The 23867-nt window shown below is 51.9% G+C and overlaps 2 protein-coding genes across 15 annotated transcripts in view; one reads left to right on the top strand and one right to left on the bottom strand.

Annotated features, from left to right (window-relative positions):
* The window catches only part of LOC114022652 (zinc finger protein 501-like), a 29423-nt gene extending 17709 nt beyond the window's left edge, over positions 1-11714 (bottom strand). The window contains exons 1-5 of one of the 9 annotated variants that reach the window (XR_006285706.1): positions 10758-11316; positions 10112-10238; positions 9374-9487; positions 3804-9085; positions 2589-2937 (exon numbers count right to left, since the gene is read on the bottom strand). Coding sequence is in view for 8 of the 9 variants with exons in the window: in XM_043528132.1 (XP_043384067.1) it covers positions 7563-9085; positions 9374-9487; positions 10112-10238; positions 10758-10781 (1788 nt within the window). In the remaining variant the exon portion in view is untranslated. Of the gene's footprint in view, positions 1-826; positions 1116-1478; positions 1656-2588; positions 9086-9373; positions 9488-10111; positions 10239-10757; positions 11323-11682 lie in introns of those variants that run through there. The other 8 variants (XM_043528132.1, XM_043528133.1, XM_043528137.1 and 5 more) reach the window with 8 other exon arrangements.
* Positions 1-23867, top strand: part of LOC114022341 (zinc finger protein OZF) — a 793526-nt gene that overhangs the window by 121126 nt on the left and 648533 nt on the right. The gene's annotated exons all lie outside the window — the stretch shown is intronic.

Below are 23867 nucleotides of genomic sequence, written 5' to 3' on the forward strand. Positions count from 1 at the left end.
ATGAGAAAGAACTGGGGGCATTACTCACACCTCATTTTGGGATTCTCAACTTTTTTCTTATTTCTCCACATGGTTTCTGTGTCAGTCCTCACCTGTGTGGGTGCATCTCAGAAGCCTTCCTTCCTCGCAGGCCTGGAGATCGGGCACCCACGGCTCTTCCCCTCATTCCAGCTGGGCGATCAGCTCAGGTTTGGGAATGGGAAATCCTGTGCAGAAGGCGAAATCAGACCAGATCAGGGTGCATGGAGCATTGGTGGAGTATTTGTCATTAAGGACATTCTGTAAGTGGAGCCTGTCCCTGTGCTCTGCTGGAGGAACATGGAATCCAAGAGGATTGGGAAATTATCACTGAGCCCCGTTCCACAGATGAAGTTGTTTGGGGAGGTGAGTTGAATTATTATTACACCCTCACTAGGTGATCCCAGGATCTGTGCGCTCTGGGGGCCTTGCTGACTCACACACAGGTCTACACTTAAGCCCCTGTCTCTTTCTAAACCTGCAGAGCCCAGAGCCCTCCCCATGCCTGGAGCTATTCCCAAGGAGGGAAGTGAACAGGGATTGTATGTGCAGCGAAGAAACAAGACAGGACAATGCTGGATTTATGCCCCTTGAAAGCTGGAGTGGTGGGGATGGTTTAGCTTGTCCATTGGGTTTTGACACCCTTGTCTCACTGGAGAGGGCAAGGAGATGCAAGTATTTCTCACATGGCAGCTGTGCATTATGGAACCCATTTGGCTCTGATCTAACTGACCTGGAAAGAACCTGACCACATTCAGATACGCAGGTCCCACGGCTTCTAATAACTGAGGGGACAGGAATCCCTTACCCAGCGAGGTCACCGTCTCGTAGTTCTCCTGCATGACGTTCCTGTAAAGGGCTCTCTATGCGGGGTCCAGCAGAGCCCCCTGCCCCTGGGTGAAATAAATAGCCACCTCCTCGAAGGTCACCGGCATCTGAAACGCCAAGAGTCCCTCACTCAGCACTTGCTGCCCCAGATACAATCCCACTACTCATGGGAAAGGAAAAAAACTGTGAAGCTGTGAGAGGGCCAGAGTAGCAGAATCCCACCCTCACCCTGCTCAGAGCAGCCAGGAGGCTTTAGGGGGTGGAGAAGGTGAGAGCTCTCTGTCCGCCCCAGCACAGGGAGCAGAGCAGGGTCTTCTCATTTCCCACACGCCTGCCAGCCACAGACTGGTACAGGAAGCAGAGCTCTGAGCCGGGGACAGGAATCCCGACAGCTTCCCTTCGTATTTCACAGCAGCCTCTGGCCAGTAAGGTCAGGCTCCAGCACTGGGAGTCTTGAAAATGTTCCCAGCCCTGCCGAGGGGGGTTATATCCTGTTTGAGAAATGGGGGAATGTCCCCTCTCCCCTCCCCTGCCACCAATGGGCCTACTCAGAAATTCAGCAGGTTTCTCACACCCTGTCTCCTCCCTGCCTCTCCCTCCCCCCGCCCAGCAGCTCCCTGAAAATCCCCTACCTGAGCTGGCTCCATTACAGCCACTTCCCTTCCCTGTCTCCTGGAAGGCAGGATGATCTGGAGCGAAACATGGACATGATTCCTCAGCCTGTCGGGGCGACAGGGGCGATGGGCGAGGTTACAGAAGGGGCTTCAGTCCATGTCACCCCCAGATTCCCTCCAGGCTCTTTAGACCCTCCCAGTAACAGGAACTCAGAGCCAAATGCTAGAAAAAGAGAAGAACCAAAGGGGCCATTTGTGGGGATTGCCCCCCACTGCAGTGTAAACCCTTTTCCCTTAGCAGCAGCAGGAGCCCTCTGGTGGCATCACGTGAGAATGAGCTGCCCTGGACTCCCCCAGCATCCCCCAGGGACAGGCAGGCAGAGGCTGATCCCATTGGCCCATCGGTGTTCCCCCCTGCCAGAGCCAGCAGTGACTCCGATCTGACTCTGGTGTGGCTGAGATCCGAGTCCTGCAGGGAAATCAGACCAGGGCCGTGGGCAGACTCCACAATTTATCAGACACAGACCTCACCAGCATGGGTGTGTCTGACAATAACACACTGAGAGCTGTGTGTGTGTGTGTGGGCGGGAGGGGGGATAGGTTGGGTTTTTGCCTCTTAGCCTCTGCACCCTGTGGGGTTAGTCCCCCGATCACTCCCAAATGTGGTTTGACCAGTTCCAGGAGGAAAAGAGTTTCTCTCCGTTCCTCCCCAGCCTTGTGTCCGATGGGGTGGAGAAGCTGCCTTGGCAACTCCCTTCTCCTGCCTCCCCACATCCCCCCTTTCCCTCGCAGTGCCACCCACTCACATCTTCCCCCATTCCAGCCTCGCTCCCCTCAGCCTCACAATCCCCTGGATGCCCCTATCTTCCCTTCAATGCACCCAAGCCCCCATCCCAGCCTGTCCCCTGCATCCCCAGCACCCGCCTCCTGCCCCCACTCCGCTCCCCCCGCACCTCTTTATCCTCCTCCCCCTACAGCCCAGGTGCATGTGTGTGTGGGGGGACACTGCTTCCTGGGGCAGGGGGATGAGTGGTTATTAAAACAAGTGTCCCCAATTAAAGGTTCTCCTGATCCCAAAGGATCAGCTACACACCCAGGTCAATAGACAAATCAGATCTTACTCAGAAATCATGCGGTTGCTAATCCTTTAGTATCTAAAATTTAAAGGTTTATTAATAAAAAGAAAGGTAAGAGTTAAAATTGGTCCAAGGACTCAAATACATACAATAATCACAAAACTCTTGATTCAGGCTTATAGCAGTGATGGAATAAACTGCTGGCTTAAGTCAAGTTTCTGGTTACTTCCTAATCATTAGAAGGACCTCTGTTCCCTGGTTGGAACACTCCCCTTGGGATAAGTGCATAGTCCAGAGGTTTGAGCAGCAGAGAAGCTGGAGGAGGAAAGAGGCAAGATGGAGATGTTTCCAGGGCCTTTTGTATCTTCTTTTGCCATGTGGAGGGAATCCCATTGTTCTTACTGTGGAAAAGAACAGTAACAAGATGGTGTCCAGTCACATGAGCCACCACATGGGCAAATCACCCATCCATGCATGACTCAGTTCTTTACAGGTAGAAGCCATTGCCCACAGGCGAGTTTAAATGTTCCCAGGAAGGCTGGGAAGGGACAGCTCAGTGGTTTGTGCATTGGCCTGCTAAACCCAGGGTTGTGAGTTCAATCCTTGAGGGGCCATTTGGGATCTGGGGCAAAAATTGTGGATTGGTTCTACTTTGAGCAGGGGGTTGGACTAGATGACCTCCTGAGGTCCCTTCCAACCCTGGGATTCTATGATTCTAAGGCTCATCAGATGTGGATTGGGGTCTCCAAAGGCCCATTGTCAGCCATGTACTTCTTGATGGGCCACTCAATTTGAATAGTCCCTTCACAATATGCTGGCCAACTGCTTCACTGGTGCTATTCAGAATTAAACTCATAGAAATACATGTAGCCAATACTCATAATTTCAAATACAAAAATAACACATGCATACCAATAGCATAATCATACCCAGGTATTGATATCGTTTCCCTAGGCACCTCACGAGACCACTTTTGCACAGGTTTGTTGCAAACATAGAACAGTGGTTGCAAAAATGATCTATATGTTCATATTTTAATCAGATGACGTCATACAGGGGACATAACCTTTGTCCTTGCTCCCAGCTTCTTGCTGTGGTGACAGACTGCAGCCCCTAGTGTAGCCCTTCCCTCAGGGGCAAACTGCAGTTCTTGGATGGGCCACTCTTTTGCAGCAAGTGGGACAGACCCACTTGCTTTTCTGGGCTCCACCCCCAGGACCCTCTAGGACCAGCACTTACTGCCTCTCCTCCAAGTTCTGGTGCTTACCTCTTTATCCCTGGGCCACTTCCCCATAGCCCCAGCACCTTCCCTGCCCCCTATCGGGGCTTCAGTCTGGCGGGCAGTCAGGCTGGAGCTCCACTTGCTCTCCTGACCCCACCCCGCACTGCTCTTCCCCTCACACTTCCCTTTATAGACAGCTAGTCCTTTTCCCTCAGGCTGGAGAAAGAGACTGCTCCCTGCTCTCCTGAACAGTCCTTTTTATATGGCTCTCACTGGCCCTTATTGGCTGCTCCATCAAGTCTTCTTTCCATTGGCTCTCTCTGCAAGCCCTCCTCTCGTTGGCTGGGCCAAAATCGTTATGTGTAATATTTTCATAAAACAGTCTACTTCAAAATCAAATAAAAAAGTTAAATCAAAAGGCAAATGTTTGTTTTATTCAACTTAAAGTACAAAGTGTTTAATATCAAAAAAATATAATATACTAAAGTCTAATACATTTGCTTAAGTAAAACAAAAAAGAATTTCATTGGCCAAATCCTTCAATTAAAAAAACTGGTATTACAATTGGCACACCAACAGTCTTTAAAAACAAAAACATAAAAAATTAACCCACTCCCCATATCGTACATAAAATCAATAAACAACAAAAACACTCAAGCCTCATTAATAATGCCTTATAAGGAATATAGGAAAACAACTCCATATTAGTACAGCAAAGTTGTTTATCAGCGTGAACGAAATCTGCAGTTACCAAGCACAATATTGCAGCTGGGGGTTTTTACAGAGCTGGCTGGTGCAATAACATACAGTTGGGGATCTTTCGGACACTGCTTGGGCCCCCTCAGCCCCCCTTCCAGCCCCTTCCCACATACCCAAAGTGGCTTAACTGATTATCTGTGTCAACAGACACAGGCCTACTGCACTTTACTATGCTGGCCTAAGTCATACAGGACACAGGCCTGTAGGTTTCTTGCATTACAGCATTTCCATATAATAAGCTTTCCTCTCTATAGATCAAGTTTAGGCCTGAGAAATTGTCCGCACACCCCATAACCTCAGCCATACAGAACACAACGCCATCCACGGCCTCAGGAACACCCCTGACATTCTAATCAAAGGGGCTGACAAAGGAGGTGCTGTAGTCATCATGAACAGGTTGGATTATGAACAGGAGGCTGCCAGGAAACCTTCCAACACCACATTCTACAGGCCACTGTCCTCCGATCCCACTGAGGAGTACCAAAAGAAACTACGCTGCTCAAGAAACTCCCTGCTACAGCACGGGAACAAATCTACACAGACAAGCCCCTAGAGTCCCGACCAGGGGTATTCTATCTGCTACCCAAGATCCATAAACCTGGAAATCCTGGATGCCCCATCATCTCAGGCATCGGCATTCTTACAGCAGGATTATCTGGCGATGTGGACTCTCTCCTCAGACCCTATGCTAACAGCACTCCCAGCTATCTTCGAGACACCACCGACTTCCTGAGACAACAACAACCTATTGGTGATCTTACACCAATATTCCACACAATGATGGGCTACAAGCTGTCAGGAACATTATCCCTGATGAGGCCACGGCACACCTGATGGCTGAGCTTTCTGACTTTGTCCTCACCCACAACCATTTCAGATCTGGGGACAATTTATACTTTCAAGTCAGCAGGACTGCTATGGGTACCCGCATGGCCCCACAGCATGCCAACATCTTTATGGCTGACTTAGAACAACGCTTCCTCAGCTCTCGTCCCCTAGCGCCCCCTCCTCTATTTGCGCTACATTGATGACATCTTCATCATATGGACCCATGGGAAGGAGGCCCTTGAAGAATTCTGCCAGGATTTCAACAATTTCCCCCCCAGCATCGACCTCAGCCTGCACCAGTCCACACAAGAGATCCTGGACACTATAGTACAAATTCGTGATGGTCACATAAATACCACCCTATACTGGAAACCTACTGACCTCTATACTTACCTACATGCCTCCAGCTTCCATCCGGGACACATCAGACGATCCATTGTCTACAGCCATGCCCCAAGATACAAGCGCATTTGCTCCAATCCCTCAGGCAGAGACAAACATCTACAAGATCTTTATCAAGCATTCTTAAAACTACAGTATTCACCTGGGGAAGTGAGGAAACAGACTGACAAAGCAAGATGGAGACCCAGAAGTCACCTTCTACAGGACAGGCCCAACAAGGGAAATAACAGAACACCACTGGCCATCATGTACAGTCCCCAGCTAAAACCTCTCCAGCACATCATCAACGATCTACAACCTATCCTGGAAAACAATTCCTCGTTCTCACAGACCATGGGAGGCAGGACAGTCCTCGCTTAAAGACAGCTCCCAATCTGAAGCAAATACTCACCAGCACCACACCACAGAAACACTACCCCAGGAACCAATCCCTGCAACAAATCCCATTGCCAAATCTATCCCCATATCTACTCTAGCGACACCATCATAGGACCTAACCATATCAGCCACGCCATCAGGGGCACATTCACGTGCACATCTACCAATGTGATGTATGCCATGTTAAGGAAAAGTTAGCACATGTGACTCCATTTTGGTTTGGGGCCCACCATTGTCTAAATGCCAGCACATCATACACCAGGAGGAGTAATCCTTAGATACCGAATCCGTGTGAAAATCCTCCTCCTTGTCTCCAGCCTGCCTTGATTTGCAGTATCTGGTTTTTGTCAGTCTCTAACTCCCTGTCTCTTGGCCTTGATGTGAGGCCTCCCATCCTGATAATAAAAGTTACTGATGCATGGCTTTAGGACCATGCTGTGTAATTAACATACTGGTATAGCACGAGGAATGCACCAAGCAGGGATAGGTGGTAGATAAGACAAGGGTTTGTTTATTGGCTAAGGTTTCCGATGCACGAGGGCAACATGCTTTGCTAAAAAGTATATAACCTTTGTATAATCTGTATTCAGGGTCCCCTCCTGGCTAGCAGGGGGGCACCACGCTCGAGCGTAATAAACTTAGTGTCTTTTGGGAACTCTGCAGTTGTGGACTTTATTTCTGTGCCTCAGCCTAGATTCGAACTGTGCGTGTCCTATCAGGTATAATTCGCAGCACTTGTGTGCGTGTCCTACAAGGTGTAATTCGTAGCACTTGTGTGCGTGTCCTACAGGGTGTAATTCGTAGCACTTGTGTGCGTGTCCTACCAGGTGTAATTCGTAGCACTTGTGTGCGTGTCCTATCAGGTGTAATTCGTAGCACATGTGTGCGTGTCCTACCAGGTGTAATTCGTAACAGCCATCATGGGCCAGCAATGCCCCTCTGCCACGTACATTGGCCAAACCGGACAGTCTCTATGTCAAAGAATAAATGGACACAAATATGACATCAGGAATGGTAACATACAAAAGCCAGTAGCAGAATATTTCAATCTCCTTGGACATTCAATAACAGATTTAAAGGTAGCCATCCTTCAACCAAAAAACTTCAAAAACTGACTTCAGAGAGAAACTCCAGAGCTACAATTCATTTGCACACTTAACACCATCAATTTGGGCCTGAATAGGGACTGGGAGTGGCTGGCTCACTACAAAAGCAATTTTCCCTTTGTTGGTATTGACCCCTCCTCATCAGTCATTGGGAGTGGACCACGTCCATCCTGTGTGGATTCTCCCATTTTTAATGAGGTATGATCTGTGTCTGAAACTTTTCCCACAGTCTAAGCTCTTGTGGGGGTCTCTCTCTTGTGTAGATTCTTCCATGTTGAACGAGATCTGATCTCCATGTGAAACTTTTCCCACAGTCCAAGCACTTATAGAGTCACTCTCCTGTGTGGATTCTCTGATGCTTCACCAGCGCCGGTCTCCATGTGAAACTTTTCCCACAGTCCAAGCACTTGTGGGGTCTCTCTCCTGTGTGGACTGCCTGATGTTGAACAAGGTGTGACTTTCTTATGAAACTTTTCCCACAATCCAAGCACTTGTGGGGTCTCTCTCCTTTGTGGATTGCCTGATGATGAACAAGGTGTGACCTCAGCATGAAACTTTTCCCACAGTCCAAGCACTTGTGGGGTCTCTCTCCTTTGTGGATTGCCTGATGATTAACAAGGTATGACCTATGCTTGAAACTTTTCCCACAGTCCAAGCACTTGTGGGGTCTCTCTCCTTTGTGGATTGCCTGATGTTGAACAAGGTGTGACCTCTGCATGAAACTTTTCCCACAGTCAAAGCACTTGTGGGCTCTCTCTCCTGTGTGGATTGCCTGATGTTGAATAAGGTTTGGCTTTCTTATGAAACTTTTCCCACAATCCAAGCACTTGTGGGGTCTCTCTCCTGTGTGGACTGCCTGATGATGAACAAGGTATGACTTTCTTTTGAAACTTTTCCCACAATCTAAGCATTTGTGGGGTCTCTCTCCTGTGTGGATTGCCTGATGTAGAACGAGGCGTGACCTTTGTATGAATCTTTTCCCACAGTCCAAGCACTTGTGGGGTCTCTCTCCTGTGTGGATTGCCTGATGATGAGCAAGATCTGCCTTGCATATGAAACTTTTCCCACAGTCCAAGCACTTGTGGGGTCTCTCTCCTGTATGGATTTTCTGATGTCTAACAAGCGCCGTCCTCCATGTGAAACTTTTCCCACAGTCCAAGCACTTGTGGGGTCTCTCTCCTGTGTGGATTACCTGATGTTTAACAAGCGCCGACCTCCATGTGAAACTTTTCCCACAGTCCAAGCACTTGTGGGGTCTCTTTCCTGTGTGGATTTTCTGATGTCTAACAAGCGCCCTCCTCCATGTGAAACTTTTCCCACAGTCCAAGCACTTGTGGGGTCTCTCTCCTGTGTGGCTTTTCTCATGTGAATTTAGTGCTGACTTTGAACTGAAACATTTCCCGCATTCAACGCATTGAATGGGCTTGTCTACAGTGTGCCTTCTCCCATGGTTATTAAGATCTGTGTGCTTACTGAAGCTTTCCCCACTGTCCAAACACTGAAATGGTTTCTCTCCCGTATGAACTGTCTGATGTGTAACAAGTTGTGATCTCACAATGAATCCTTTCCCACACTCAAGGCAGTGCCAGGGTGTCTCTTCCTTGGGATTTGTCTGCTGCTCTCTGGGATTCTCGTCTCCTCCCCCACCATTAATAGATTCATCCACTTTCTTCCTGGGCTGGTTTATCAGAAGCCTCTCTGACCTGTGCCAATTTCCCCAGGCTTCTCCCTGATTCCAGCAATGGGAAAAATTCCCTTCAGCTCTTCCCAAAAAGGTCCCCTGTGGTTCCACTTCCTCAGGAACTGCCTCGTGATGATTCCCCTCCTTGTTCTCACTCCCTCGCTCAGCACCTGCTGGGAAAGACACAATCCAGAGAGGAGTCATTGTGCTGGGGAGAAAGAGGAATAGCACTGAGGGAAAAGCCAACACAAAGACTGAGCAATTGCATTCTGCCTCCACATCCCACCCTAACACTTACAAGGAAGGAGAGACAGGAAGGGTGGAATGGCGTGAGCAATATCTGCTGACCATAGCCCTGCTCTCGGTGAGATGAAGAAGAACTGAGGGCGTTACTCACATCATATTTTGGGATTCTCAACTTTTTCCTTCATTCCCTAGATGGTTTCTCTGTCAGTCCTCACCTGTGCTGGTGCATCTCACAAGCCTTCTGTCCTTCAAATCCTGGAGATCGGACACCCACAGCTCTTCCCCTCGTTCCAGCCGGGCGATAAGCTCAGGTTTGGGAACGGGAAATCCTGTGCAGAAGGTGAAATGAGTCCGGATCAGGGTGCATGGAGCATTGGTGGAGGATTTGTCACAAAGGACATTCCGTGAGTGGAACCTGCCCCTGTGCTCTGCTGGAGGAACGGGGAATCCAAGAGGATGGGAACAGGGTCACTGAGCCCCCTTGCGCAGAGGACGTTGTCTGGGGAGGTGAGTTGAATTATTACTACACCCTCACTAGGCCTTCCCAGGATCTGTGCGCTCTGGGGGCCTTGCTGACTCACACACAGGTCTGCACTTAAGCCCCTGCCTCTTTCTAAACCTGCACAGCCCAGAGCCCTCCCCATGCCTGGAGCTATTCCCAAGGAGGGAGATGAACAAGGATTGTATGTGCAGCCAAGAAACAACACGGACAAGACAATGCGGATTTATGCCCCTTTGAAAGCTGGAGGGGTGGGGATGGTTTAGCTTGTCCATTGGGTTTTGACTCCCGTGTCCCAGTGGAGAGGGCACCGAAATGCATGTATTTCTCACATGGCAGCTGTACATTATGGAACCCATTCGCCTCTGCTCGAACTGACCAGGGAAGAACCTGACCACATTAACACACGCAGACCCCACAGCTTCTAATAACTAATGGGACGGGAATCCCTTACCCAGCGAGGTCACCGTCTCGTAGTTCTCCTGCATGACATCCCTGTAGAGGGCTCTCTGAGCGGGGTCCAGCAGAGCCCCCTGCTCCTGGGTGAAATAAACAGCCACCTCCTCGAAGGTCACCGGCATCTGAAACACCAAGAGTCCCCCACTCAGCACCTGCTGCCCCAGCCACAATCCCACTACTCATGGGAAAGGAAAAAAAAACGTGAAGCGGTGGGAGGGCCAGAGTAGCAGAATCCCACCCCCACCCTGCTCAGAGCAGCCAGGAGGCTTCAGGGGGCGGAGAAGGTGAGAGCTCCCTGTCCGCCCCAGCACACGGAGCACGCCAGGATCTTCTCATTTCCCACACGCCTGCCAGCCACAGACTGGGACAGGAAGCAGAGCTCTGAGCCGGGGACAGGGACAGGAATCCCGACAGCTTCCCTTCGTATTTCACAGCAGCCCCGGGCAAGTGGGGTCAGGCTCCAGCACTGGGAACCTGGAAAATGTTCTCAGCCCTGCCGAGGTGGTTATATCCTGCCTGAGAACTGGGGGAATGTCCCCTCCCCCTTTCCCTGCCCCAATGGGCCTACTTAGTAAATCAGTAGGTTTATCAAACCCTGACTCCTCCCTCCCCCGCCCAGCAGCGCCCTGAGACTCCCCTACCTGAGCTGGTTCCAACACAGCCATTTCCCTTCTCTGTCCCCTGGAAGACTGGCTGATCTTTAGTGAAACGTGGACCTGATTCCTCAGCCTGTCGGGGCGAGAGGGAGGTTACAGAAGGGGCTTCTGTCCTGTCACACCCCGATTCCCCCCAGACTCTTCAGACCCTCCCAGTAACAGCATCTCTGAGCCAAATGCTAAAAGAAGGGAAGAATCAAAAGGGCCACTTTGGGAGATTTCCACCCATTGCAGTGTAAACCCCTCTCCCTTAGCAATACCTGGAGCCCTCTGGTGGCATCACCTGAAGATTGAGCTGCCCTGGACTCCCCCGGCAGCCCCCAGGGACAGGCAGGAAGAGGCTGATCCCATTGGCCCATCCGCGCACCCCCCTGCCTGAGCCAGCAGTGACTCCGGTCTGACTCTGGTGTGGCTGAGATCTGAACCCTACAGGGAAATCAGACCAGGGCCCTGGGCAGCCCCCAACACCCAGGGCACACAGACCCCACCACCACAGGGGTGTCTGACAATAACACACTCAGAGCCGGGTGTGTGTGTCGTGGGGCGGGGGGTTGAGGGGGGGTTGGGTTTTTTTCCGTGTAGCTTCTGCACTCTGAGGGGTTAGTCCCCTGATCGCTCCCAAAGCTGAGAAGAGCTTCTCTCCGCCCGCCTCCCCACCTCCCCCCTTTCCCTCGCTGTGCCCCCCACTCACGTCTTCCCCCATTCCCGACCTCGCTCCCCTCAGCCCCACAGTCCCCCGATCCCCCTCCATTGCCCCATCTTCCCTCCAGTGCACCCCTGCCCCCATCCCAGCCTGCCCCCGGCATCCCCTGCACCCGCCTCCGGCCCCTCTTTATCCTCCTCCCCCTGCAGCCCAGATGTGACGGGGGGGGGGCCCGCTGCAAGGGGGGGATGGGAGGGTCTCTCTTACCTTCCCTCCGAGCGGGGCCCCCCCCCCGGGGCAGGGGCCGGGCCGGGAAGGGGCCCTGGCCGGGCTGGGGGCTCTGCCCTGGGAGAGGCTCCCGGGGAGCAGCGGGCAGGGCCCGGCTGGAGGTTCCCCTCTCCCGGCTGCAGCCCGGGCTCCGGGCTCCCAGCACCAGCCGCCGGGGCGCGGGGATCTCGCCGGGAGCCTGGGAGCCAGAGTCCCCGCAGCGGCTGCGAGTCACTTCCTGGGCCGGGCCTGAGCCCCGCGATCGCTCCCCCCAGCCGCCCCCCAGCCCCTCCTGGGTCCTAGCGATCAACCCACGTAAGGATCAGCATCCCTGTGCCCGGCTCGTGTTACACTCACAGGCTCCAAGGTCACAAGGGACCATCATGAGCATCTTGCCCAGGGGTTCTCACGACCAAATTTGGTGGCCTCAGAGTGTGGCCAGCAGCTCTCGCTGGTGCCCGCTCTGACACTTGCCCCTACAATCCTAATTAACTTTACTAGTAACCAATAAATATGCACAGAGGTAAGAGGGGGGAACACTCCTCCTAGCGTGGGGAACTTTTCTGGCTTCTACGGAGCCCCAGAGGAACTGGCTCGCAACAGGATCTGAGTCCTTTACCCAGAGGCCTGCATGACCTCGAGGACCCCTTTCCCCCCCCGCCTGTTTCCACTCTGGACCCGTAACCCCAAGGCTGGGCCCAGGGCTCCTGAGGCGCTCGACCCCCAATCTTGTGATCACTCAGGACAGCTGTCCCCATTGTGGGGTGTTCTCTCCACTCTGGATGCTTCCTTCATCATTGCACAGAGTTAAGAACAAATACAATTTATTAAACAGCAAGTAATATAAAAATAAAGAGAAAAGTGGGCAAGATGAAAGGAAAACATGACATCCCGCTCTGTGCGGGGGAACCCCAAACAACCCTCTCTGGAATGCCAGGGCACTTCACAGTCTGTCCCTCCCACGTCCCAGGCCTCCTGCCCAGGCCCGGCCTGTGCTGCAGGCATGCCCAGGGTTGGACACTAACTCTGGTGTTGGCCTCAGGCTCTAGGTAGAAGGACCCTTCTTCCTAGCGTCAGCTGCTTCCTGTCAGGGTTATGATCCCCCACCCAGTCTGGCCTGCAAGGCCTCTTGGCTGAGGGCCTCTCCTTGCCCTGGGCCCTTTGCCCAGGGTCCCCTTCGCTCCAGGTTGCTACAGTTTCCCTCTGCCTCCAGCCCAGCCCAGCCCTCCTCTCTCCTTAGCCCCTCCTGCTCTGCTCTAGCCCAGCCAGCTCCAGCTGACACGAAGGAGAGGACCCCAGTTGCTGACTCCCTCATTGGCCTGCCTGCCCTGTCAATCAGGCTGACCTACAGCATTGCCCCCCCCCGCCCCCGTCAGTCTCAGGGTCTTCATTTCTCATTGGCCCTTCCCCTTTCTTTTGGTGTTCGGAGAAGGCCTATCTCATGGCCAACCCATTAAGTTTCAGTAAGGGGCCAACAATCCCCTTACTCCTATAAACATGAAAATCATAGTTTCTTTATTGGCAGTTAGTAAATCCGCTGCTGTGAAAAAGGGTATTTCTATGTTTGCTAAAAATTTTCTCAACCTCTCAGCTAGCGACTCGGGTTGCCAATTTGGTAATATTTTAAAAATGGACACTCAAGTAGGAGTGCTGCAACCTCCCTTGCCCCACCTCTTCCCTCCAAGGCCCTGCTCCGACTCCACCTCTTCCTCCAAGGGTCTACCCGCCCTCCACTTCTCTTTCCCCCTTCCCTGCCTAGGTCAGGAAGGGCTTGTCTGTGGAGCCGGGGCTGGGAGCTGCAGCTGCTCAGTGCAGGTAGGAGGCAGCCCCGGCTGAGTCGGGTCTGGTGCGAGTGATGACCCAGTGCCTCCCCACCTGCAGGAACTCGACTTTGGCTGTCCGGTCAGTAGATGTGATCGGACACTGTCAGGTCCTCTTTTCCACTGGACTTCATGGTTGAAAACCGGGCACGTGGCCACCCTAACAGAACCCACTGTGCTGGGAACGAGTCAGGGACAAGTTCTGCTTTCCGATGGTGGAGGAAGGAACCAGGGGGCACGTGGGTTAGACTCAGTTCTGACCAGCAGGGAAGAATTCACTGGTCGAGATGAAATTACTGTAAAGTGGGTGCACAACTAAAGACTGCTCTCAGAGTAGTTATCTATGGTCTGGTGTCAAACTGGGAGGGGAATGGTGCGGGGAGGGGCGGGGGAGGGAGAAGCTCCAGGTGGCCTCCCTCACTCTTTATGGGGAAGAGGCAGTGGAGGGGGGCGGCCCAGCAGGGAATGGGGCCTAGATGGGGAGCAATTCACACAGAGCTTGTAGGGCAGCCACGTTCCTGGGAGAGAGCTGCTGCTGGAGTTGACAGAGCGGGCTCTCAGCTCCCCACATTGCCCCTCCTAGGTCGGTGGAAGTGCTCCTGGTGAGGACACACCCCACCGACCCAAGGAGGATAGTGTGGACATCATCTACTGCACTCATTATTGGAGTGGTTATAGGTCAACCTAATACAGGTCAACTTAAGTTTGGACTGTTGACGTACCCTTACAAGCAAAAGGATTTCTCTCACCCAAAAGCTTTCAGCAGTCTAAGCTCATTGGAAAGCCTTCCAGCTAGGACCACTCCCCCAGCTCAGTGATGCTCCTGTTGTCTTTCAAGGGATCTTGCTGCCCTGAGTAGACATGGGGCCAGAACCCCTTTCCCCGCTTCTTGTACTCGGATCCTTTATACTTGAAAAGTCTTTGCTGGGTCCTGGGGTCAGGGAACTCCGTGGCATAAGTGACCTACACACTGTACTACAGATGAATTGTAAGTTTCTTTGTTTACTCCTTTCTTCCTGTTGATGCAAATCTCAGAGAATCCTTTAAGACTCAAAATCAGGGGAAGAAATTTACCCATTTTCTTCTCAAGTGGCTAAACCGGCTTCGCTTCTCACCTCATTATTCGGCTGTATTAGTTACAAAAGTTTTAGCATCATCATAAAAGAAAGAGAACAAAAGAGAAAACAACCTTCCCATCTACAAATGATCTGGACCAAACCTAGAAAAAGCCGGGAAGCAATTTTACCAATAGATGGAAACAGGACTATAAGATCTGAAGGTCCAACTGTGCTTTGAAGTTCATTGAGATTTCCCTGCCCACTCCAGGTCTGTGACACTTCCTTCTCCAGCCCTCCGGAGTCTGACTAAGATCATAGACATCAAAGCTGTGACTCCTAAGCATGGAGAGCCGGGGACAGGGTGGTACGTGACACCGTGGGAGATGGAGGGATACAACGGAGGCAGGTTAAACTTTCCATGGCTGGGACAGAGGCTGCTGTGTGGAGAGAGGAGCGTGACAGTGAGAGGGGAGGAGGGAATCTCTCGCACTCGCCCCATTGCCCTGAAATAGCACAGAAGCGAAAACACCACATTTTACTGTCCCTTCTCCCACCTTTTTAGCATCTAGTTAATTCTGGCCCATAAGGGATAAAATGTACAAACACTAAATGCTTTTCAGCACGGCCTGGAGCAATGCGAGACTATCTGGGAATAAGACAACCTGGCCCCGAAGGGGGAACTCAGGGACTAGCAATCACTCTGCTAACGGAAGGTCGGGCGTCAGAAACTGTGTTCCCGCAGGCTACGCAGCTGCACTGCAGGCTATGGAGGGCCGTGGAGGCAGGCAGGGAGAGGAGCCCCTCCCCAGGCTTGGCCCAGGTCCACTGGAGCTGCTGGGGAGAGGAACCCCTCCCTCAGCCCGGCCCAGGACCACAGGAGCCACCGTGGTTGGGGAGAGTTGCCTCTGACGTGGCCCCAAACTGCTCTGGTGAGAGAGGGCTGGGGGAGTCCTCTCTCCACTGCAGTCTGAACCCCAAACCCCTCATCCCCAGTCCCAGCCCCCACATGCCTAGCCAGAGCACTCACCCCTCCGCACCCCATCCCTCTGTCCCAGCCCTGAACCCCCTCTCACACGTCAACCTCCACATCCCCAGCCCAACCCCAGAGCCCTCACCTGAATCCAGAGCCCTCACCCCCCGCACCTCATCCCTGTCCCAGTCCTGAGCCAGTTCCCACACTCCGAATCCCTCGGCCCCACCCCCACCCCATGAATTTTGTTCTGTGCGCCAATATGGAGATGATGTGTCACATACTGGTGCGTAGAACCAAATTCATTCCGCACTTGGACGTAAAAACTGAGGGAACACTGGTCAGAACACATCAGATGCTGAGCGGGGTCCAGCAGAGCCCCCTGCCCCTGGGTGAAATACACAGCCACCTCCTCGAAGGTCACCGGCATCTGAAACAAGAGTCCCCCACTCAGCACCTGCTGCCCCTGCCACAATCCCACTAATCATGGCAAAGAAAGAAAAGAGAGAAGGGCCAGAGTAGCAGAATCCCACAGGCACCCTGCTCAGAGCAGCCAGGAGGCTCCAGGGGCTGGGAGAGGGTGAGAGCTCTTTGTCCCCCCAGCACACGGAGAAGGGGAGGGTCTTCTCATTTCCCACACGCCTGCCAGCCACAGGCTGAGACTGGGAAGCAGAGCTCTGAGCCGGGGACGGGGACAGGAATCCCGACAGCTTCCCTTCATATTTCACAGCAACTGTTACGAATTATTCCAGTTAGGACACGTACAGCTCGTTCCTAAGCTGAGGCAACCAAATAAAGACAGACTGCAGAGCGGGACCCCGATTACAGGTTACACAAAGATTATATACTGTTGGCAAAACATCCTGCCTGTGTGCCTGGGGCGGGGCGTGGGGAGAGCGGGCACCTAACCCAATAAACAGGCCTTCTCCTTATCTATCACCAATCCCCTGCAGCCACCTTCCCCCTGCAGAAAAGCTGAATTAGCAGCTATTTCAGGCACCTCGGCTGGTTCCTGTCTCCTTTGTTTCCCTTCTCTTGAAACTGTCCGGCTGTCCACTCTGAAGGATCCTCCTCCCTTGGTACGTGATGTGCTCGCTTCTAGTTAATGGCCGAGAGGAAACCCAAAATGGAGTCACATATGCTAACTCGGTTGATTTCCCCTGACAGTCCTTCCTTTTCTTATGTACGTCAGTAAACTATATCGAGGCAGAATAACCTCGATGCAAGATTAAAATTTGCCGGCAGCACATACTACAGCATTGTAGGCATACAAAAAGTAATACAAAAAGAGAAACAGCCATAAGAATGAGGTACAAAATACGCCTTCCCCAAGCCCCCAAGTCTGGCAGCCAGGAGGTGAGCCAGCTCCAGGCCTCATGGAATCCGGTACTGGTGTCATCAAGGGTGACACGGTGAAGTGAGGTGGCCTGCTGCATAAGGGTGTGGATATCGACTTCTAATCTGCGGTGTTGATTCACAAAGACACAACAGCTTGAGTTAACAAGAGTACAAACGCCCCCTGGTTTGCAAGAAGATAGTCTAAGGCTAAGGGGTTCTGCAGTGTGGTCTGAGATAACTGAGTCACCTCCATTTGAAGGGTAGACAAGGCGTCTGCAGTGGCATTTGCCATTAATTCTAAGGCTGCAGAAATATTAACTATAGCCTTTTCCAATTCACTCACCCCCACCCAGGGCAAAAACCAACGAACAAAGGAGTGAAAGCCTGTAGGCCGTTCAGAGAGAGGATTTAATGGGACATTTCCTCGGTTCCTCCATACCAGGTTCCGAATTTCCCCCTGGGCCAGGGTCTGGTGTACTGTAACAGCGGGTACTAAGGTGCATGTACCACACCAACCTGCCGGGGGGACCTTATAAGCCGTGTGCTTGCACAACCAGAACCAGCCTGATCTCTCAGGGACCGGCCACGGCGCCCTGGAATACTTGGGGGGACTTGCCGCACCAGAGCTAATGCGGGTGGTATCACTGGACCCTACAAAGCTACCCACAAAAACTGTATTTTCGAAATTCTTACCTCGTGACACACATAAAGCTTAACTACCCTGGGCCACCATATGAATAGACCAAGTTTGGATTGAAACGTTCCAGTTAAATGGAGTGTCTGTCCATAATCCGGCCAGGAGGGTTCAGTTGAGAGGGATAGGCTCCCTTACCAACGGGATTCCCTGACCTATGTACGTGGGGGTATGAATACAGACCCAACACCGCATTCGGTTAACCCCCTGTGGTACAGCATGGGTTAAATCCAGGAAGCTGTTGCCTTCCCATCCGTGTACCGAACTCGAGAAGAGAGAGGGGATTCCACAGGCCACCCATACCAGTATTTGCATCCTCCCGTGTACCACGCACAAAACAGGACAACAAATATAAGTCCAAGTAACAAGAAAACAAGCAGTCCTGATGGAGTCTGGAGACCCCAATAGTTGAATCCAGCAGAATCCGCTCGTATTGGTGGGCCCACTGCGGAGAGAGCGCTTGCGTTGTATGCTGTTTTAAGAGAACCTCAACTTCGTGGGGGACCCAGACAGTCAAAGGGTGGCCCAGAACAATAGGGCGTGACCGTTCCACCATAAGGGCTGCAGCGGCAATGGACCGCACACAGGAGACCAATCCCCGAATGACCGGGTCCTATTGTACGGAATAGGAAACTATGGGGCATGGGCAATCCCCTAGGTACTGCAATAGGACACCACTGGCCGACTGGGGAATCAGTGTCAGGACAGTACTCGGATCAGGGACCACTTGGTGGGGGGTTATAACATAACTATTTATCGCATGCAGATCTTGAACGAACCGATAACCTGGGCGCCCATCTGGGCCCGGTTTTGGCTTTTTCACAGGAAGGATAGGAGCATTAGAATCATAGAAGCATAGAATCATAGAATATCAGGGTTGGAAGGGACCTCAGGAGGTCATCTAGTCCAACCCCCTGCTCAAACAGGACCAATCCCCAATTAAATCATTCCAGCCAGGGCTTTGTCAAGCCTTACCTTAAAAACTTCTAAGGAAGGAGATTCTACCACCTCCCTAGGTAACGCATTCCAGTGTTTCACCACCCTCCTAGTGAAAAAGTTTTTCCTAATATCCAACCTAAACCTCCCCCACTGCAACTTGAGACCATTACTCCTTGTCCTGCCATCTTCTACCACTGAGAATAGTCTAGAACCATCCTCTTTGGAACCACCTTTCAGGTAGTTGAAAGCAGCTATCAAATCTCCCCTCTTCTTCTCTTCTGCAGACTAAATCCCAGTTCCCTCAGCCTCTCCTTCTTGTAGTGTGGGGCCCAAAACTGGACGCAGTACTCCAGATGAGGCCTCACCAATGTCGAATAGAGGGGAACGATCACGTCCCTCGATCTGCTGGCTATGCCCCGACTTATACATCCCAAAATGCCATTGGCCTTCTTGGCAACAAGGGCACACTGCTGACTCATATCCAGCTTCTCGTCCACTGTCACCCCTAGGTCCTTTTCCGCAGAACTGCTGCCTAGCCATTCGGTCCCTAGTCTGTAGCGGTGCATTGCATTCTTCCGTCCTAAGTGCAGGACCCTGCACTTATCCTTCTTGAACCACATCAGATTTCTTTTGGCCCAATCCTCCAATTTGTCTAGGTCCCTCTGTATCCTACCCCTACCTGCCACCGTATCTACCACTCCTCCTAGTTTAGTATCATCTGCAAATTTGCTGAGAGTGCAATCCACACCATCCTCCAGATCATTTATGAAGATATTGAACAAAACCGGCCCCAGGACCGACCCTTGGGGCACTCCACTTGATACCGGCTGCCAACTAGACATGGAGCCATTGATCACTACCCGTTGAGCCCGACAATCTAGCCAACTTTCTACCCACCTTATAGTGCATTCATGTAGCCCATACTTCTTTAACTTGCTGACAAGAATACTGTGGGAGACCGTGTCAAAAGCTTTGCTAAAGTCAAGAAACAATACATCCACTGCTTTCCCTTCATCCACAGAACCAGTAATCTCATCATAGAAGGCGATTAGATTAGTCAGGCAGGACCTTCCCTTGGTGAATCCATGCTGACTGTTCCTGATCACTTTCCTCTCGTCTAAGTGCTTCAGGATTGATTCCTTGAGGACCTGCTCCATGATTTTTCTGGGGACTGAGGTGAGGCTGACTGGCCTGTAGTTCCCAGGATCCTCCTTCTTCCCTTTTTTAAGGATTGGCACTACATTAGCCTTTTTCCAGTCGTCCGGGACTTCCCCCGTTTGCTACGAGTTTTCAAAAATAATGGCCAATGCCTCTGCAATCACAGCCACCAACTCCTTTAGCACTCTCGGATGCAACGCATCCGGCCCCATGGACTTGTGCACGTCCAGCTTTTCTAAATAGTCCCTAACCACTTCTTTCTCCACTGAGGGCTGGTCACCTCCTCCCCATGCTGTGTTGGCCAGGGCAAGGAGAACTGCATGGAACCAAGACCTCCTGGGTTAAGTAGCTAGAGATAAGAAGGGAAATACCTTCCTCCGCCTCCTTCGGCAAGGGATATTGTTTTACGGAGGGAGGCGGCCCATCCCTTACCGGCAGACTGACTGGAGTGGCTGATTTAAGGAGGCCCACGTCGGTGGAACTCACGCTCCACAAATTGGGTGGGACGCTGGACAATTCTGTGGGGAGATCGGGAATCGGGGTAACCGAGGCCATAAGAGAAGCAACCGCCGAGTTCGGGATGGACATGTGAAGCCCCTCGGGGGCACAAAATATGTGGGCTCCCAGCTTGCTAAGCATGTCCCACCCAAGGTTAGCGGGGCCTTCTGGCATAACAACAAATCTGTGTGACAACTTTAAAGAACCCAGCTCCACAGGGACGGGGCAGGATAGGGGAGCCGGCCACGGGTTGCCCTCAATATCCTGCACCCAGACCTTGGTATTAGAAAGAGAGCCCGCAACAAAAGTTAAAGTGGAAAGGGTGGCTCCGGTATCCACCAAAAAGGGTACAAACCGTTCCCCAATTTTCAAGTAAATTTGCGACTGCAATCCAAGATCCCATTCCAACTCTCCCACGGCTCCCAAAATCTCTGCCTCTAGTCACTGGGGATTAGCGAAGTCCTGGGGAGCGTTAGGGGGAAAGGAGGAACCGGTCGCCGGCTGATCTTGACAAGGAGCCCCTGGTGGAAGCAGGGGGTATTCCCTCTTCCAGTGCCCCGGTTGCTTACAATAATTACAGTTCCCGTTCCTTGTCCCACCACAGCCTCCTCCCCGTCCTGTCCCACGTCCGCGTCCCCTCCCCCTTGTATTCCCGTGTCCCTGCCAGTGCTGATTCCCCAAGGGAACCTGCAATGCGGCTGCCAACATACTTCCTTCCTCCTTCTTTTGCTTACGTTTTTCCTTAGCTTTCTCCTCGTCCCTACCATTAAACACAAAAGTGGCCAGGCGAACTACTTTGCTTAGGGCTTTCCCTGGCCAATGGGGAACACGTTTAGTTAAATACTTCTTTATGTCTGGCGCCGCTTGATCGACAAAGTAAGAGACCATCATCACGTGGCTAACCTCGGCTTCTGGCTCCACCCCTCCCCCATACATTCTAACCTGCTTAAACAAGGGGGCCAAACATGCAGACGGATGCTCGTTTAGGTCTTGCTGGCACTCTCTAATTTTTGACCAATTTGCCGTCTTACTACCTGCCCTACGGATGCTCTCCAGGAGCCCTTCCCGGGCAGCTGAGAGGCTGGCCCGGCCATTGAGGTCGTTAGGATCCCAACCTGGATCGGCTTCGGGCCAAGGGGTGCGATTCTCAGCGTCCCCCGCCCAACGCCGATTGGCGTCTAGAATAGAATACTTCTCGTCAGGGGTAAATAGGGTTTCAAAATAGCTTGGACGTCTGCCCAGTTAGGGTTAAAGGCCGTAAAGACTGAACGGATAGTCTGTAGGACTCTTTCCGGATCGTCGCGCAACCTCGGCATCTGTGACTGCCAGGTGACCCAAAAGGGCGGTGGACCGTGACCATAGTGACACGGTCATTGCTCGTCGCAACGGGTTGTTGTATCGGGCGCTTGAAGCGCAACAGGGGGTAGGGTTAGAGACGGGTATAGAGGGGCAACAGGAGGAGGAGTAGCGGGAAGAGACGGAGGAGGGAAAGCAGCATAGGGCGGAGCGGAACCTGCAAGCAGCATGCAAACCTTAGATCTGGTACCAGAGCCCAAAGTCGAGGGGCGCCCTTATCTTGGGTGGATGCCCAATTATCCCATACATACCAGTAATCCATTTGAGCTGGATGCTTGTCCTCCAGCTGTTGTCTAAGGCAGGTTAATTCATCCTGTGCAAAAGTTCCGTCGGGTGGCCATCCAACGGGCGTCTGAATAGTCAGCGCTGGCCACTCGACTTTATACAAAATTACAGCTCTCCTTTCACCTAACCCATGGGTGCCAGAAATACTTTTCCAATTCCCAAGAATCTCAGCCAAAGGGGTTCCCCTGCTCACACTCTGCCCAGAGCCAGTTCTAGGGCTACCAAAAGAACACCTAAGGTGCCAGCCTATCGCCTAAACGACAGCCCACACACCCGTTCCTCCGAGTTCTCGAAGGTGAACTCACCCGATGCCGGCTGGAGTTGTCCGAGGGAAGGAGTGCGGCTTCGCTTACGAGGGCGAGCCTAGAGTCCCAAACTGTTACGAATTATTCCAGTTAGGACATGTACAGTTCGTTTCTAGGCTGAGGCAACCAAATAAAGACAGACTGCAGAGTGTCTTAAAGTTTGTAGGTTTATTACGCTCGAGCGTGGCACCGCTCCGTTAAGCAGAGCGGGACCCCGATTACAGGTTACACAAAGATTATATACTGTTGGCAAAACATCCTCCCTGTGTGCCTCGGGGGGCCTAACCCAATAAACAGGCCTTCTCCTTATCTATCACCAATCCCCTGCAGCCACCTTCCCCCTGCAAAAACGCTGAATTAGCAGCTATTTCAGGCATGTCGACTGGTTCCTGTCTCCTTTGTTTCCCTTCTCTTGAAACTGTCCAGCTGTCCACCCTGAAGGATCTTTCCTTCCTTCCTTGGTACGTGATGTGCTCGCTTCTAGTTAATGGCCGAGAGGAAACCCAAAATGAAGTCACATATGCTAACTAGGTTAATTTCCCCTAACAATTATGAACAGGAGGCTGCCACGCACCTTTCCTACAACTTTCCTATGACGAGATAACTGGTTCTGTGGATGAAGGGAAAGCAGTGGACGTGGTGTTCCTTGGCTTTAGCAAAGCTTTTGACACTGTCTCCCACAGTCTTCTTGTCAGCAAGTTCAAGAAGTTTGGGCTGGACGAATGCACTATAAGGTGGGTAGAAAATTGGCTAGATTGTCGGGCTCAACGGGTAGTGATCAATGGCTCCATGTCTAGTTGGCAGCCACTATCAAGCGGAGTGCCCCAAGGGTCGGTCCTCGGGCCAGTTTTGTTCAATATCTTTATTAATGATCTGGAGGATGGTGTGGATTGCACCCTCAGCAAGTTTGCAGACGATACTAAACTGGGAGGAGTGGTAGATATGCTGGAGGGTAGCGATAGGATACAGAGGGACCTAGACAAATTGGAGGATTGGGCCAAAAGAAATCTGATGAGGTTCAGCAAGGACAAGTAAAAGTCCTGCACTTTGGACGGAAGAATGCAATGCACCGCTACAGACTAGGGACCGAATGGCTAGGCAGCAGTTCTGCAGAAAAGGACCTAGGGGTTACAGTGGATGAGAAGCTGGATATGAGTCAACAGTGTGCCCTTGTAGCCAAGAAGGCCAATGGCATTTTGGGACGTATAACTAGGGGCATTGCCAGCAGATCGAGGGAAGTGATTGTTCCCCTCTATTCGACATTGGTGAGGCCTCTTCTGGAGTACTGTGTCCAGTTTTGGGCCCCACACTACAAGAAGGATGTGGAAATATTGGAGAGAGTCCAGCGGAGGGCAACAAAAATGATTAGGGGACTGGAACGTATGACTTACGAGGAGAGGCTGAGGGATCTGGGATTATTTAGTCTGCAGAAGAGAAGAATGAGGGGAGATCTGATAGCTGCTTTCAACTACCTGAACGGTGGTTCCAAAGAGGATGGATCTAGACTATTCTCAATGGTAGCGGATGACAGGACCAGGAGTAATGGTCTCAAGTTGCAGTGGGGGAGGTTTAGGTTGGATATTAGGAAAAACTTTTTCACTAGGAGGGTGGTGAAACACTGGAATGCGTTACCTAGGAAGGTGGTGGAATCTCCTTCCTTAGAAGTTTTTAAGGTCAGGCTTGATAAAGCCCTTGCTGGGACGATTTAATTGGGGATCGGTCCTGCTTTGAGCAGGGAGTTGGACTAGATGACTTCCTGAGGTC

Source organism: Chelonia mydas, chromosome 14 (genome assembly GCF_015237465.2).
Source record: "Chelonia mydas isolate rCheMyd1 chromosome 14, rCheMyd1.pri.v2, whole genome shotgun sequence".
NCBI lineage: Eukaryota > Metazoa > Chordata > Testudines > Cheloniidae > Chelonia > Chelonia mydas.